Genomic DNA, 15,604 nt, shown 5'->3' on the forward strand with positions numbered 1-15,604 from the left:
TCATATATATATATATATATATATATATATATATATATATATATATATGCTTTCGTAGATTTTCACGGGTACAGGAATGTAGGTTTTGGTGTCTTCGGGTGTCTTCCCGTGTAAGAGTCGGGGTGTCTGGGCGACGTTTCGACGAGGTCTCACTCGTCATCTTCAGGCTGGTGCTTTCGGCTTCTTGTTAACAAGAAGCCGAAAGCACCAGCCTGAAGATGACGAGTGAGACCTCGTCGAAACGTCGCCCAGACACCCCGACTCTTACACGGGAAGACACCCGAAGACACCAAAACATATATATATATATATATATATGAATGAATTGAAACATTAGAAATGTGATGTATAAATACACAAATATATGCAAACACTGAAGTTCACATATTATCATCAACAACAACATTTATTATATTTATTACCTGCCCTTCTCCTGAAGGTCCTGGGGTGGGCTGCAGAAAAATAAAGTACAGCATTAAAAACAATTTAAAACAAATTTTAGTGGGTTCTAAAATATATATAAGTTTTCAAAGACCAGGGTATAGACGTGCATCTGCAACATTCACTGAAAAATATATAGTGAAGAAGAGAGAAACACCTCTGTGGAGAGGGAATTCCACAACTTATGGGCTGTACAGAGAATACCCTCTCCCAGGCCATCACCACCACCCAAACTTCTGAAGTAGGTGGAGCTCTCAAGAGGGCCTCTTTGCTTAGGTGTAGGGAAGGAGGCAGTATTTCGGATATTTGGGGCCAAAGTCATTTAGAGCTTTAAACATTAGCACGAGCACCTTGAATTGGGCCTAGAAATGAACTGGTAACCATTGTTGCTGTTTTAAAACAGGGGTTATAAGAGTTCTAGATGGAACGCAATCAGAAATCTGGCAACTGCATTTTGGACCAATTGAAATGTCCAAGCCATCTTCAAGGGCAGCTCCGTGTAGAATGCATTGCAATAATCCAGTCTGCAATTTACCAGAGCATGGAGTACCACAGCCAGGTTGTGAGCGATGCATTAAATGCAGAACGACTCCTCACAGCTTATTTTGTACTTGGGCACATAGACCATTTTTATGTAGCAACAGTACGAGCATGGGGCACCATATCCTTCTGTCCCTACTGGAGTGCCCACATAGCCACTACTGCTTTGTGACAAGGATTTATTCTGTTCTTGTGGAGTAGTGGTTAGAGGATTGGACTAGGACCAAGGAAGCCAGGGATCAAATCCCCTCTCAGCTTTGAAGCTCATTGGATGACTTGGGCCAGTCATTATCTCTTAGCCTAAGATTCTTCATGGGGTTGTTGTGGGGCTACATTGAGAAGGGGCAGAACCATATATACTGCCTTGAGCTCCTCAGGGAAAAGGTGGTATATAAATCTAATAAGTAATGTAACCAATAACGAACTGTATTAGGAGGTGATTTTTACCTTCTTGTCCCCAACAGCAATTTTCTTCTGCCTATTGCGGAAGGGCCCTTTCCTACAATTTTCATTGTAGTATGATGACTGTCCTGCCCTAGAAGAAAAGTCACATAAGTTTTTCTAACCCTTAAAAAAATTAAAGTGTCAGTAGCCGCCACAACATCCGGTGGCAACAAATTCAACAACTTAATTACTAGGCGTCACAGGAAGAAGCAAAGTGCTTCCTTTTGTTTGTGTAGAACTGTCAGCCGATCAATGTAACTGAAAGATCTACTATTCTGAGAGATGGAAAATATTTTCTCTTATCCTTTTCTGAACTAAAAAGCCTCAATTTCTTTTGAAGCCTTTGTTGACATGTTTTACTCTTTATCAATTTACTTACTCTTTCTATACCATTTCCACTATGCAATATCCATTCTGACAGTATAACCAGACTATAGCTGTTACTCCCAATTGTGAATACATTATAGGTTTATATAATGCTGCTGTGACATTTGCTATATCATAGAATCATAGAGTTGGAAGAGACCACAAGGGCCATTGAGTCCAACCCCCTGCCAAGCAGGAAACAATATGCCTAATCTCACTTCCCTTCTCAATCTCACTTTCTACTCCTTTTCCACCCCAGATATTCCAGTCTGTTTGCATTAACCTCGAATGTCTCCTTCCATTGCTAGCTCCCTGGAATCGATCCTACAAACAGACATCTGAAATTTCTGTTAGATCTGATTGGGGACATTCTTGCACAATCTCATCCAGCACCTGCTACATACAAAACAATGGCATATTTTTCAGAACGCCAAATATTACTTGCTGCCTGTATTACTTGGTCTTCCTTGCCCTTCTCTCCTGTGGGATCTGATCCTGCCAAGAACATGGATGACATGGCGTTTTCTTTGATCCAACAATTCTTTCTTGCTGCAAGGTTAGTAGTTTAAAATGAATGTTTCTAGAACTCATGGTTAGAAGTATAAGTTTAAAGGAAACCATGGTTGGAGCACATCCAAAGCCAGTTAGGGTCACAAATTACAGAAGCATGGATCTTCAAATATTTCAAGGGCTATCACATGGAAGATAGAGCAAATTTGTTTTCTCCTACTCTGGAGGCTAGGACCTGAACCAATGGATTCAAGTTAGAAGGAGTTTCTTACTAATCATCAGGAAGAAGTTGGATGGCCATCTGTCATGGATGCTTTAGTTGAGATTCCTGCATTGCAGGGGGTTGGAATAGATGACCCTCAGTATCCCCTCCAATTCTACACTTCTATGATTATATGAAATTTGACCCATCTCATCTCTACAAGTATTTTTCTGTCAGAATGTGGTCTTAACTGCTGCACTATTTGAGCCTTCAATATTAAGTTCAGGTCCAGGAGCACAATAAAGTCTGCGGACTTGACCCAGAAGCAAAGGAAGAACGCATCTATATGTATCGCTTTTGTGGATCCAGTCTAAACCTGTTCAACCTCATTTACCCCACCACAGCCTTCAAACACTCATTTAGAACTGAAATTCCTGGCTCTCTTCCAAGAAAAGGCAGAGCTGAGTATTAGCAACAGACTGATGATTCCACACTTCAGATAGTAAAGCCGTTGTCCCTAAGAGAAACCAGCAGGTCATGCCCAGGGTACCTGAATATTTGGTCAGACATTTGCAACCCAACTACCTCATTGTGGCAAAGCACTGATAAACTCCCACTTTGGCATCATAACTGCTATCACACAGATCTTTGCATGTCAAGCATACTCACCCTCCACAATTGGTATATGATCTGTAATCCCCCGATGAAGTCTGATATTCTGCTGGGCAAGGATTATTTACATCATTTTTTCCATATGGATTGCAGTTTTTCTGTCAATGGAGAAGAAGCAAGTTTGATAAGAGGGTGACTTCTTTTCTTGTTCACAAAAGAGAGACCACAAAAAAAGAGAGAGAGACCACGGTTTGTGCAGATGAGATCTACTCTTTTCCATCAAGAGAGTGGTGATCTTGGACCCTTACTCATATAAATCAGAACAAAATAGGCTAGGTCAAAGGTCATGGGGAAGGACACAAGAAAAAATTTCTGCAATATGAAGGCACAACACTTTCTAATGGAACTAATGGAAAACAAGGGCTCAGATGGTGTACTTAAACTCAAGTCCAATAGAAACAGATTTGTTACCATTTCTAATTACCTTATTCCCATCATTAGAATCATTAAGTGGGTTAGATCCATTGCAAGTGTGACAAGACAGGTTTAGAAGGAATCTCCTAGCTTATCTTCTCCCTCTTCCTCTCCTTCCCCCCACCCCACCCCACCCTCCCATTCTCTCAGGCTATCTTCTCTCCCAGCTGACAAGTCCCAACTGCCAGTGAAGGTGTGCTTTCTCTCTCTCCCCCCCCCCCACTATCCCTTTCTAGATTTGATTAAAGAGGAGGGCTCTCCGACTTGACAGGCAGCTCACCAGGCCCACTTTGTCACAGAATGCTATTGAGCTGGAATGCACCTCACTTTTTGATAATGAACTATTCACAGCCTTGAGGCAGCGGAGAATAAACTTTATGACAGTTGTTTCTAGTGTGATCACCAGAATGTGTGCATATTTTGGTTTTACACACTCTTCTCTTTTCACAAACTCTTGCTGAGCTGGAGCTGGCACTTCTGGTAGCATTTTAAAGAAAGGCTCAGTGACAGAAATTACCACAAGCATTACAGTATTAAATAAAATGATGGGAACTGGAGAGCAAAACAATCAAACACAGTATTAATCCTAAGGCAGAGGTTACAGCAAGTACTGATGAGGATATCAGTCCACTTATTGCCTGTCCTGGGTGATGCAGACAAATCTGAGGAAAGATGCAGCAATGCTGAACTATGAGAAGTGTCTGGAACCACGAGAAGTTTCTGGAACAATCAATGTACTCAGGAATGTGCTTTGTGGAAGGCAAAGGATCAAGCCCTCGTCAGAGAAAGAGACAGACCTTTGAGTAGAGATATTAGAAAATTCAGTTGGAAATGAAAAGAGATATGTAAATTGCTGGTGTTCATTTACTCATCCACATATGAACAGAAATCCACCCAGGAAATACTATCAGTATTTGCTGATGTTGTTGCTTTCAGTGCACAAATGATTAGGTTTTCCCTCCATTTGCATTGTGTTTCCTTCATATCAAAATGAAGGGTGTGGAATCATGCAATGACCATGTAATTTACATAAATTACATAATTTTACCACAGTGGACAGTGATACAAATACCATAGTATTTGGTGACAGACAAACTGCAGCGAGACAGAAGCAATGCTGTGTGTGACCATACAGCGGCAGAATAGGAAATGATGCCTTCTTACATTCTTACATTTTGATTCATCTGAGTGACAGGCGAGGATCACAATGAGATGCAACACGGTGCTTTGAAAACGGGGGGTCATTATGCTTGAATGTCTTGTAATTTGGGTGTTACAAAATAATGATGTATTCTTTAAAACACGAAGAGGGTCAATTTTTTGAACCACCAGAATTTGTCAAACTGGAACCAGTTGGTGCAAGACAAAAAGAGGCACCATGCGTGATTCTTTGGACCAGAGGAGGCACGGTATTTGAAACCACCTTGCTGGAACTGCATTGATTGGAACCTGCATCATCAGAGATTTTGGCACTGCACCAGTGGCATAGTGGGGGTTGCCAGAGCTCAGGGCAGCATGGAGCAGGGGGTGGGAGCAAGCGAAATGGATTGAGTACACATGCACATTCAACTGCCGAACACAGAGGTTTTCAATCTTTTGGGGCCCACAGCTCCCTTGACCAAGTACATTCTTTCTGCAGCACCCCTGTGGGGCTCAGGAGCCCAGCTATGTCATCCCTTGCCTACACAACCAGTGGCCCCTCACCACTTTTTGAACCCCCTCCCTTGTAGAATGTTCCCTCAGCCTCCTTTCCTCTCCCCTCCACTTGGCAGTCCTCTGGGCAGCCAGGGTTGTCACCCCTGGTTTCTGAACTGCCCACCCTGCCCCAAAGAGAGGTGCCTCCGCACACTGCCCCACAGGGGTCTGGGAAGCACCCCCCTGGCTAGCCCAAGAAGCATCATTTGCCTGTGGAGCTTGTAGCCAGGGCTGCTGCAACAAACAGCCACACAAGCCTTGGGGAGGCAGAGATGCAAGAGGGCATCAGAGGAGGGAGGGGAGGAAAGAGGGACAGAGGCCAGTGTTGCCAGCTGCACTCCTGACCATCATTTAAGGCATCTTAGGGTGACGCGGCATACTGGTTGAAAACCACTGGCCTAACGGCATCTGTGTCACCTGGGAGATCACAGCTACAGTGATAAGAGTCATTCCATTCTCTGGAGAGGTCACTTCCTGGAGAAGCCATTTTCAATGGAACCCAGAGACGGAAGCATGCAATTGTATTGAGGCAGCACTGGGTGTTGAAATTTTGCACCCCTAAGAATTTTGCTCCCAGGGCCACTGCCTCTGTGGCCCCTTCCAAGCAATACCACTGCATTGCAGCCCCGCCCCACCCCCAAAACTGTTGGCAATCCTCCCATATTGAAAGCAGCTAGCACAAGAAAAGAGTGTGGAGACTAGTGATACGTAATGCACATAATGCAATGGAAGAACAATTTTCTTAATCAGTCCCTGCCTAGAAAGAGTGAGAAAGCAGGCCTGCATGTCAATATCCCTGTTCAGCCAGTCTTCTGAGGTCCCTTGTACAGCAACGTGCTGAGAAACCCTTCCACTGACATTATGCACACCAGGTAACCCCTCTGGCATCTGTGAATGCAGCATGAACATCTGCAGGAGGGGGGGGGTCTCTGTATGTAAAGCTGAATACACAAACCCCTCCCCTCCTCTGCAGATATCTGCATTATACATGTGTCACTCCTCAGTGCATGCAATGTCAGAGGTGGGCCTATGGAGTGTGGCTCCTCTTCCATGTTTCATTACACAGGTGTTTGAATGTCTGAACAGGACTAATGTAGCACACAGTACTGGCTCCCCTAACATGTGGAAGGGCTTCGCAGCTATAATCTCTGGGCCACCATTCAAGCTTCACAACACAGGCCTAACCTTGTTTATTCACAAGTAAGCCCCAGTGAATTCAAAAGGATTTTCTTACATGTCTTAACATGTCGAAAAAACCTGTTGGCTGCAAAATAGAAAGTTTTATCCTGAGACAAAGGAGTTTTGTTTTGTTTTGGTTTTTGGTTTTTTACTGCAGAGCTAGGTTAATGAATGGTCTTCCCATTGAAAACCATGAGGAGAGATTGCATCTTTTCTTTTCATTCTTAAACAGTTGCTGGTGTTAGTCAAATCATGAAAGCCTTATATTAAAAATATGAGAACTGTTTATTTACAATTTAAGACACCTCTCTGGGGTGGCCACTTATGCATCACCCCAAAATATGACAAAGATATGAATAAAATTAGCATGTACTGATTTATATGTATGAATGCAAATTTAGACAGGCTGGCTAATGCAAATTCAAATGAAAATACATCTCACCATAGTGATGAAGGCTGTGAACAGGTAAGCTGCTGCTAACTGTTGGTGGTAACTTCAAGGTCTCTGCTGCTTTCCCTTAGGGTTCTTCATCCTTAAACCAGGCTTGGACCAGACAGCCCTTCAAACAGAGGACTCCTTCAAATAGAGGGCTATCCTCTGTTAGCATTTCAAATAGAGAGTTGTCCTCTTTAAAGCAAGATGCATGGCCACCCTAATCATATCTCTGGTTGGTCTATATGAATTGTTGATGGGCATGATTAGGGATAAGTTTAACATGTGTAAGCTCCCCACCCCATGGATGGGAATGACTCATTCATGATTGGATGTGGGCCAGATCAGAGCCTGGTTAGGAAACCACTGGGAGTCTCATGGAAACTATATAAACTCTTCTAAATGAAGTAAAATTAATTAGTAAGCAAACAATGTGAAGACCACTAGCCTGGGAAGCCCAGCTAATACATTACTGAATTGTCCAGAAGCATCTCTTTATAATACATCCCCAACAAAGGCCACTAGTTTTGTGTGACTAAAGCTGGACTAGGGCCCACATATTTGGCACATTAGAACCTAAATGCCAACATATCATGTGTGAAAGCAAGTTTTCATTGCTTGTGTAGTTATCTCTGTAGGATGTTTTTACTCGTTTGGTTTATAGTTATTCCTTTCACTTATATTTTTATTGTTCTAATAATGGTTTTCCTTAAAGGAAGGATAATTTTGACTTGTTTGGCTATTTAATTTGTAAGTAATATTACTGAAAGCTGGGCTAGATCTAAGGCAGCACTCAGGGGAAGTAGCCTCCTCAGACCACTAACAAGTTGTTCAAACCAAGGAGCTAACTCTGAGGCCCAGCTGGATTCTCAGGACTGGCACTGCAGCCTAGATCGTACCCTATAAATCTGGAGCTTCCTTCATTCTCCATCTCATGGCATTCTTCTTTAACATCAGAGACCTCTCTGTGATTGAGCCATCTCCATGACATGTTGCAATCATGGATTTGCTGTCTTCCTGGCTCTGATCTACCAATACCTATCAGGCAACTCCCACACCACACAGAGGCTGTGGCTTGTGTTCAGAAATTATTTGCATGTTGCTTTCTACTATGTTATCCCAGGCTGTTAAAGCCTTTGGAACGAGCTCAGCCTGGATGTTTTACGTTCATGTTTCTAATTTGCTATGAGAATGTGATCTCTCTTCCCAATCATGCTTTCTAGGCGATGAACATTACAGCACAGTATCAGAGACAGGATAAAGCATCCCTTTTCTTGAGTAGGAAAGTAGTGCTCAGGTAGCAGCTTGCCCGACATTTTTCCTCACCTCGTTGCTGTTCCCTGGGTTGAAATTCCCTTGAACGATTCTGTTCCCATAAGTATCCACAGCACCACCACTGCCGCCTCCTCTTCCTCCTCCAACGATCCTGCCTTCTCGGACTTCTTTTTTGCTAAGAGGCATGGAATGCAGAACAACGTGAGTAACAGGAATTGGAAACTGGAGTTCTTATGTTCAAACACTTGTTAGAACTTGAACATTCAGGAGAAGATTGAAAGAAGAAAAGAAAACCAAGGACAGTAAAACAAAAATGAAAACATAAGGAGAGAACAAACCCACAGGCATATACAAAGAAGTGAGCAGCTGCTTTGTTTTAATATATCAGAAATGTGGAACCTTTGGTCTTCCAGATGTTGTTGAACTACAACTCCCCGCAGTCCCAGCCAGCATGGTCAGGAATGATGGGAGCTGTACTTCAGCAACACCTGGAAGGACAAAAGTTGGCCACACCTGGTATACTGCAACCTATACCAACCTGGTACTCCCTAGATCCTGGGTGGGGGGGGCCTGTCACCTTCCATATGCTACTGGACTACGGCACGCATCATCCCTGACCATTGGTCGTGCTGGCTGGCCAATTTTTTTATAATGCAAATTTAGTGAAGGGAGGAAGGACTAATACACCTTCTTCAAATGTGCATCTTCCTCAAGAGGTTTTAGCTGACTGTTCTAATGCCCCTTGCTTGCCTGGATGGAAAACAGTATATGTGGAAACCTCTGACATTGCATGGCTGGTCAGCAGCCTATGGAAAAAGTCACACCAGTTGTTGCACCCACCACTGGCATGTGGCCCCCGGAAGGCTGCCCGCTGGGGAATGTGGCCCTGGGGATAAAACCCTGGCCTAAATAGCTAACATTACATAAACTTTATACATTAAACACAAGGCATTTCTTCTTGTGTTCAATGACTGCCCATAAACTTTGGAGAGTACCCTACATGCCGAAGTTTGCTATTCATGACAGCACATCATTTCATCTTTGAGTTAGAGCACTCACAATTTCTCTGAGCACATGATACACTTGTTGTTGTATGTGTAGCCAGTTGCATCCCGCACTGGAGCATTCTCACGGGTGCAAGTGAGTTCTCCGTTGGGTCCCATCTCTGATCGATATTCATCACATCCATCATTCCTCTGCAGAGAAAGAACATGGTTTGCTTTGCTGGTCTGATTTTTGGAAACTCTGGAGGATCTTCATTCACAGTAAATGCATCACACAGGCACAGATGGTGTCAGGGTGTGACAGGGTGAACCATGTCACCTACTACCTTGTGTCTGACGGAGGTGTTAGTCAGAGGAATGCCTCTGTCTTAGAAACATTTGTTGGGTGTTGCCCTCTATGGCCGGCCTAATTATCATTCTTTAGCAGGGATATTCAAAGCATGCAATTGATCTGGATGATAAAAGCGATCTCCCCCACTTTTCCCAACAATGTGCTTAAAATACTGTCAACACCTTACCAGATCACAGGCAGACAACTGCACCAGAACAATTCAGAGAATACTCAGGTCCCTGCATCAATTGCTGTGGAGCATGATGAAAACTTCTAAAAAGTTGCAACATGCTTTCAATCAATAGTGAATAAAGCCAACAAAGGTGGCTGGAATGCTGGCAAGAAAGGGCCTGCCCTTGATTCCTCAATACTGTTTCATGAACTGGTCTTGCTTAGACATCTCACCAGCGAGAAACTTTTCATATAGATTCTCTTTAGCTTTAATGAAGGCAAAAGAATGATGTGAACATGTGCACTGACAACCCATATCCTCTCCTAGCTGGGTCCACATGATGGAACAAGGGTAAAGTGAGTGAATGAAACATAAATAAATAAATCTATGAGGATGAACGACTTTGCCAATTCAAAACAGGTTAAAAGGAAGGTAAGTATAAGGGTTTTCTTTTTTTAAAAAAGTTTCATGCAATAACCAACTTTTATCTGGAAGGTTCTTTACTATTTTGTTTGCTTGTTCAGTTAGATAGGTAGAGGACCTTTCATTAAAGTCTCCTTGAACTATTTCTTCTTTATGAGTCATTGAAAGGTAGATTCTAAGTATGCAATTGATCTGGATGCAGCTGATCTGAAAAGTTCTCTCTCTCACTTTCCCCAACATGCTTAATTACAGCATGGGCATAATTCACATTCCATTATAGTCAATATAAAACTTCATCATGATCATCATCATCATTTATACCTGACTCAAGACAGCTTACAGCTAAAAATAATCTTGAAAATGGACATTGCCCTCAAATGTGAAATAGTATTTTAAACATTATGCATATTAAGATAACCTCTTTATGGACTAAAACTGTTATCCAGGGATGAACATAATCACTTAATGCAGATATGAATTTGGCTAGGCCTGAAATATAACCTTGGAGTCTACCGCTTTCTAGCTTTGAATGAAATCATTAAAAGCTAATCCAATGACTGAAATGCTGAACGCAATTTTTTTAAATGACATTACAGGCAAATGTAGTTTCTCTGATTTGGGCAGAGATAATGCAGGTCAATATAAGAACATAACCATAACATGCTGGATCAGGCCAATGGCCCCTCTACACCAGCATCCTGTTCTCACAGTGGCTAATCAGTTGCCTGTGGGAAACCCACAAGTAGGACCCCAGCACAAAAACACTCTCCCAGCCAGTGATTTCCAGCAACAAGTGTTCAGGAGCATTACTGCCTCTGATCATGGAATCACAGCATAGCCATCATGGCTAGTTGCCATTGAAAGCCTTTTCCTCCTTGTATTTGTCTAATCCTCTTTTAAAGCCATCCAAGTTGGTGGCCATTGTTGCCTTCTGTGGCAGTGAGTTCCATAATTAACAATGTGCTGCATAAGAGGTACCTGTGGAACATCAGAGAGGACTTCCTAATTCTGTGCATAATGCGGTACTCTACCACACACATGACTTTTGCATATGGAACAAGAGGCTAAACTGTGCATGTATGTGCAGGATGCAACAAAACCTTGGATGGACAGAGTTGGAACCTGTTTGGAGTAAAACTGATTCTTCTCATTCTTGGTCACCATGGGCAAGAAATGCAGACTGTAAATGGCCAGATAAAAATTTGGATAAAGCTTTGTTTCACCTCATTTTTTCCATTTTGTGGTTGGTCCTTTCCAACAGAATTCATCGTACCTCCATTTTTGCTGCAAGAAACAATGGATAAAGTTTTACTTTGTTGGAGACAGAGAGGCCCTATATAATTAAAAAGCAAATATATTACGGCATACTCACAACTTCTGTAGACACATTGTGCATTTATTGCTATGCTGCTTGCCAGAAGCATCGCGAACTGGATTATTCTCTCTGGTGCAGGAAAATGACCCATCTCTGAAGTAAGGCCAATATTCACTGCAGTCGTTATCCTACAGTGGAAGAAGAAGATCAATTTTCCTCCTTGAAGTCTCGCTGAAGATAAAGTTCATCATGAGTCATCAACAGGATGCCTATATCCAGCGTTTAAGGTCCCTTAGAAAATCATGTGATCAGCAGAATGTTCAATCACTTTTAACTGAACGAAACCCAATGGAATAAGTCTTTTATGAGGAATGAAGCACCCTGGAAGTAATCTTCATTGGAAGTAATTAAGAGAATGAGCACAAACCTGAAAGTTTCCAGAGGTGTAGCTGTGTTCATCTGCTGCTGCAAATACAGCAGTTTTGTAGCACCTTAAAGACTAACAAATTTATGATGTTATGAGCTTTTGCAGACTACATTCTACTTTATCAGATGTTTCTTTTATCAGATGCATCTGATGAAGTGGACTACAGTCCATGAAAGCTTGTGTTTGTCATAAATGTGTTAGTCTTTAAAGGTGCCACAAAACCAACCAAATGGTAGCATTGGTTTCAGTGGGGAATTGTGCACCCAGAATTCTTTCCCATGTAAATAAATCAATACAGCAAATGTGCTTAATAGCCAATACATTATGTCTAGCACTTGAGATTCTGTTTTCTTTGTAGATGTGTAATGTCTATTTTGGACTTTATATTAAGCAAGATTCTAAAAATATGTTAGACACATTAGATTTCAAAAATATAGTGGACACACTAACAGCAGAACTGCTTGCCACGCTGCCAGCTTGTGTTCGTCTTTTCCTCTGCTCCTGGGAGGGAACAAACTTAATGGGAAAAGCAGCAGAGTTTGTGCTTTACCTTTCTCCCACCCTTTCTCTTAGCAGCTTCTCCCTCTGAACCCTTCCCTCTCAGCTGGAATGCTAGACACAACCTTATGAAGTCTAACCTGCACAAGTGTAAGTCACACAGAAGCAAGCATTATGATGACGAATTAAGCCAAGCAATTTGACCAAGAAACAAAGATATCATTTGGGAAAGAAAAGCCTGTCAATGACAAGATTTGCTGCCTAGAGAAAGAGGTGTGCAAGAAATGGATTGGCCAAGATAAACAAGGTGCAATTAAGGCTTGCTTATGCCTGGTCCCACACCTTGCCCTAGCTGGAGCGCTCTTGGGTGTTATTACCCCATTAAGCAGTAATTGAGTGCCAACAACGTGCTTGGAATGTTCCAAACAGGGAAGGCAGCCCAGGACCCGCCCTGGAGAGTTTACTATTTCAGTCTCGGAAACACAAGAAGGAAAAGATACAAACTCACCATGGCACACTAACTTGGGCCTGTCAGAAACCAAAACACATAGTACTAGTAACGGTTCAATTGTGGTTTTCAATGAGACCCTGCAGTGGGTGAACTTGGATAATTTTAGACCCTGGACTCAATGGTCTCATGAAGACCTTCTTTAGATAAGTAATGAGCCTTAGTTATTTTAAGCCATACCTGATAACGTGGTTTTTTTGGGGGGGCACTGTTCTATCTGTCCTCCAAGTCTGGAGCCAAACCGGAAACTAGGATTGCTATTAATACTCACAGGCAGGAACAGGTTTGGAGAATCAGAGTGGTACAATGGTTAGAGCAGGGCTGGTGAGCCTGTGGCCTTCTAGATATTGTTGGACTCAATTTCCCACCAGTCATGGCTAAATGATCGTGGGAGTTGTAGTCCAGCAACCTCTGGAGGGCCCCACCCCCAAGTTCCTCACACTTTGGTTAAGCTAGGACCAGGGATGCTTGGGTTGAAATTCCTGGTGAGTGGTTAACTTTACCGGATGACTTTGACCCATCACAATCTCTTAGGCCAACCTACCAGGTTGTTGTAAACATAAGGAGAATGGAAACTGCTACTGTTGGTGTAATGAAGCATATTTGTACATATAAGAAGCAGCCAGAGGGTGTATGATGAAAATCAACTCTTCCTGAACCATATTTCTAGTGAACCAGCAATGTGCTGTGGAGGAGGACACCACCCCGAATTTCCATGAAATGTAGCAGGTCTCCACTTGTGTTCCAGAAGTGTGTTCACTATAATTACATATAGTATCCACATTGTAACTCTAATCTCATTTAGTAAAATTAGATTGGGCTACAATCCAAGTGACAATGAAGTCTGATATCTTCCAGCACAAAAGCAAAAACCAATTGCTAAGCCACTGGGTCAAATGCAGGGCTTAAACACATAATATCATCATATTTCAGGTATACCATTTTTCATGCCTCCCATGCAATCCTGCACATGTCTACTCAGAAATTCCTCTCACCTTTCTGCCATGGGGAAATCCAAATTTACCCACCCACAATGACTGGTCAATCATGGATGGGCTTTAGGAGGTGACAGCAGGGGGGAGCAGAGTCAGGTGGAAACTTTGTGCTGGTTTCCACTTGGGTCCTCTTCTTCAGGATAAAAAGGGACCCTTTTGGTCTCCCACCCTTGTTAATCACTTTGCTATGTAATTTTTTGGTTGCTGTATTTGGGGCAGGAAGAAATTTTATATCCAGACAAATTGGCTGGTCTTGCGGTTTTTGCCTCACAGCAATCATCACAACTTTAGTGGTTAAAGCATTAGGTCAGATTCATAGCAATTACTCATAAGGGGAGTATATTGCTTTAACTTCCCCTTCCAGGAATTGGGGTATCCCATTAAAGGAATCCTAGGAGAGGTGTTTCTGTCCATAAATCCAGATGGGGGGCTGAGGACCATATCACTCCCCAGGCTATTTCCATGGGCTGCTTCTATTTGATGGAAACCATAGGGCAATCTTTTCCTGGAATGGATGCCCTAGGAAGCAGGAAACAGACAGGCTGACCAAGTGGGAAATCACCCAGAGCCTGAGACAAATCACCTACATCTGTAATCAATAAAGTTGTGGCCCTTCCCCCCCTTTTTTCCTTTTTTGGATCCATGAATGTAGGTCTGTGTATCTTTATACATGGTGTGAGGCACCAGGTGGCGGGCTCTCTGTGCCTGAGCATGAAAATACGATCCATTAGCCCCAATGGGACTTACTCCCAGGGAAGTTTGCACAGGATAGCACTGTTAGCAAGAACTGTAGGTTGTAGCCAACAACGTTGCTCAGGTGATGGTAAAGCCACATAAGAAGAGGAGCAATTTTCAGTTATTCTCCATCTCCTTCAAACTCCTGAAATAATCAAAAATTGTTTTCCTCCTTGTAACACTAATGGAATCAACGCTATTAGATGCCATTGGATAGCTTTAAAATTTCTCCTCACCTTTGCTGAAGAAGGATTTTTGGGCCAACCAGCAATTGCTCTCCTTCTCCTATTAATGAAGATAATAAACAAAAACAGAGAAGAAATTATGAATGGAAAATGTAAATGGTTGAACACTTTAGTGTAGGGTGATATAAAGTTCAATACAAACCCCGCAATCTTTTTTCACACAAGAGGTTCTTGGAATGCAAGAGAACTGCTCACATAAAAGAGAACAGAAGAAATCAAGACGTAAAGTAGGTAAGGAATGTTATTTGCTTAGAATCTCTAATCTAAGGACTTTTCTCTATTGAGTCTTCCATGATGTAGTTAAATAGGATCTGATAACAAGTGCCTTCAATCATTTCTAGCCCCAATTCATAGAAATCCCATTAAAATCAATCAGTCTTACTCATATAACTAATTTGTCCTACTCATTTCAATGGACAGAAACCATTGTTGCACCAGTAGATTTCCTCTCATGTACCAGGACTTCATTTTCCTCTCCTTCTCTTTGCAGTTCCCCCATACACTTCCAAATTTTGCCCCAGAGTATTTCTCAGTCCTCCCAAGCAGATTTTGTGGGTGCACAGGAGGCAAGGAAGTCCCATTGTACAAAGAGGAAGTCTGTTCTACATGTACATGGGCAGCATTGTATACAACTTGATGGTACTGAAGTGTTGCCAACCTTCTATGAAATATTGCCTAGATGGCCATTTACACAAACCACTGGTATGAAAAGGATATTTCAGAGCCCATTTGTATTGCTGAGAATCATATTCATGGAGACTGATTAAACCACTCATCCCT

At 42.4% G+C, this 15,604-nt stretch overlaps 1 protein-coding gene across 2 annotated transcripts in view; it reads right to left on the reverse strand.

Annotated features, from left to right (window-relative positions):
* The window catches only part of LOC309526761 (serine protease inhibitor Kazal-type 5-like), a 30,603-nt gene that overhangs the window by 7,066 nt on the left and 7,933 nt on the right, over positions 1 to 15,604 (reverse strand). For both annotated transcript variants that reach the window (XM_082212978.1, XM_082212977.1), the window contains exons 4-11: positions 14,816 to 14,864; positions 11,474 to 11,604; positions 11,325 to 11,385; positions 9,231 to 9,367; positions 8,223 to 8,346; positions 3,173 to 3,273; positions 1,429 to 1,516; positions 423 to 452 (exon numbers count right to left, since the gene is read on the reverse strand). In XM_082212978.1, the coding sequence (XP_082069104.1) occupies positions 423 to 452; positions 1,429 to 1,516; positions 3,173 to 3,273; positions 8,223 to 8,346; positions 9,231 to 9,367; positions 11,325 to 11,385; positions 11,474 to 11,604; positions 14,816 to 14,864 (721 nt within the window). The remainder of the gene's footprint in view (positions 1 to 422; positions 453 to 1,428; positions 1,517 to 3,172; positions 3,274 to 8,222; positions 8,347 to 9,230; positions 9,368 to 11,324; positions 11,386 to 11,473; positions 11,605 to 14,815; positions 14,865 to 15,604) is intronic.

Source organism: Podarcis vaucheri (genome assembly GCF_965113315.1).
Source record: "Podarcis vaucheri genome assembly, chromosome: 2".
Lineage (NCBI taxonomy): Eukaryota > Metazoa > Chordata > Lepidosauria > Squamata > Lacertidae > Podarcis > Podarcis vaucheri.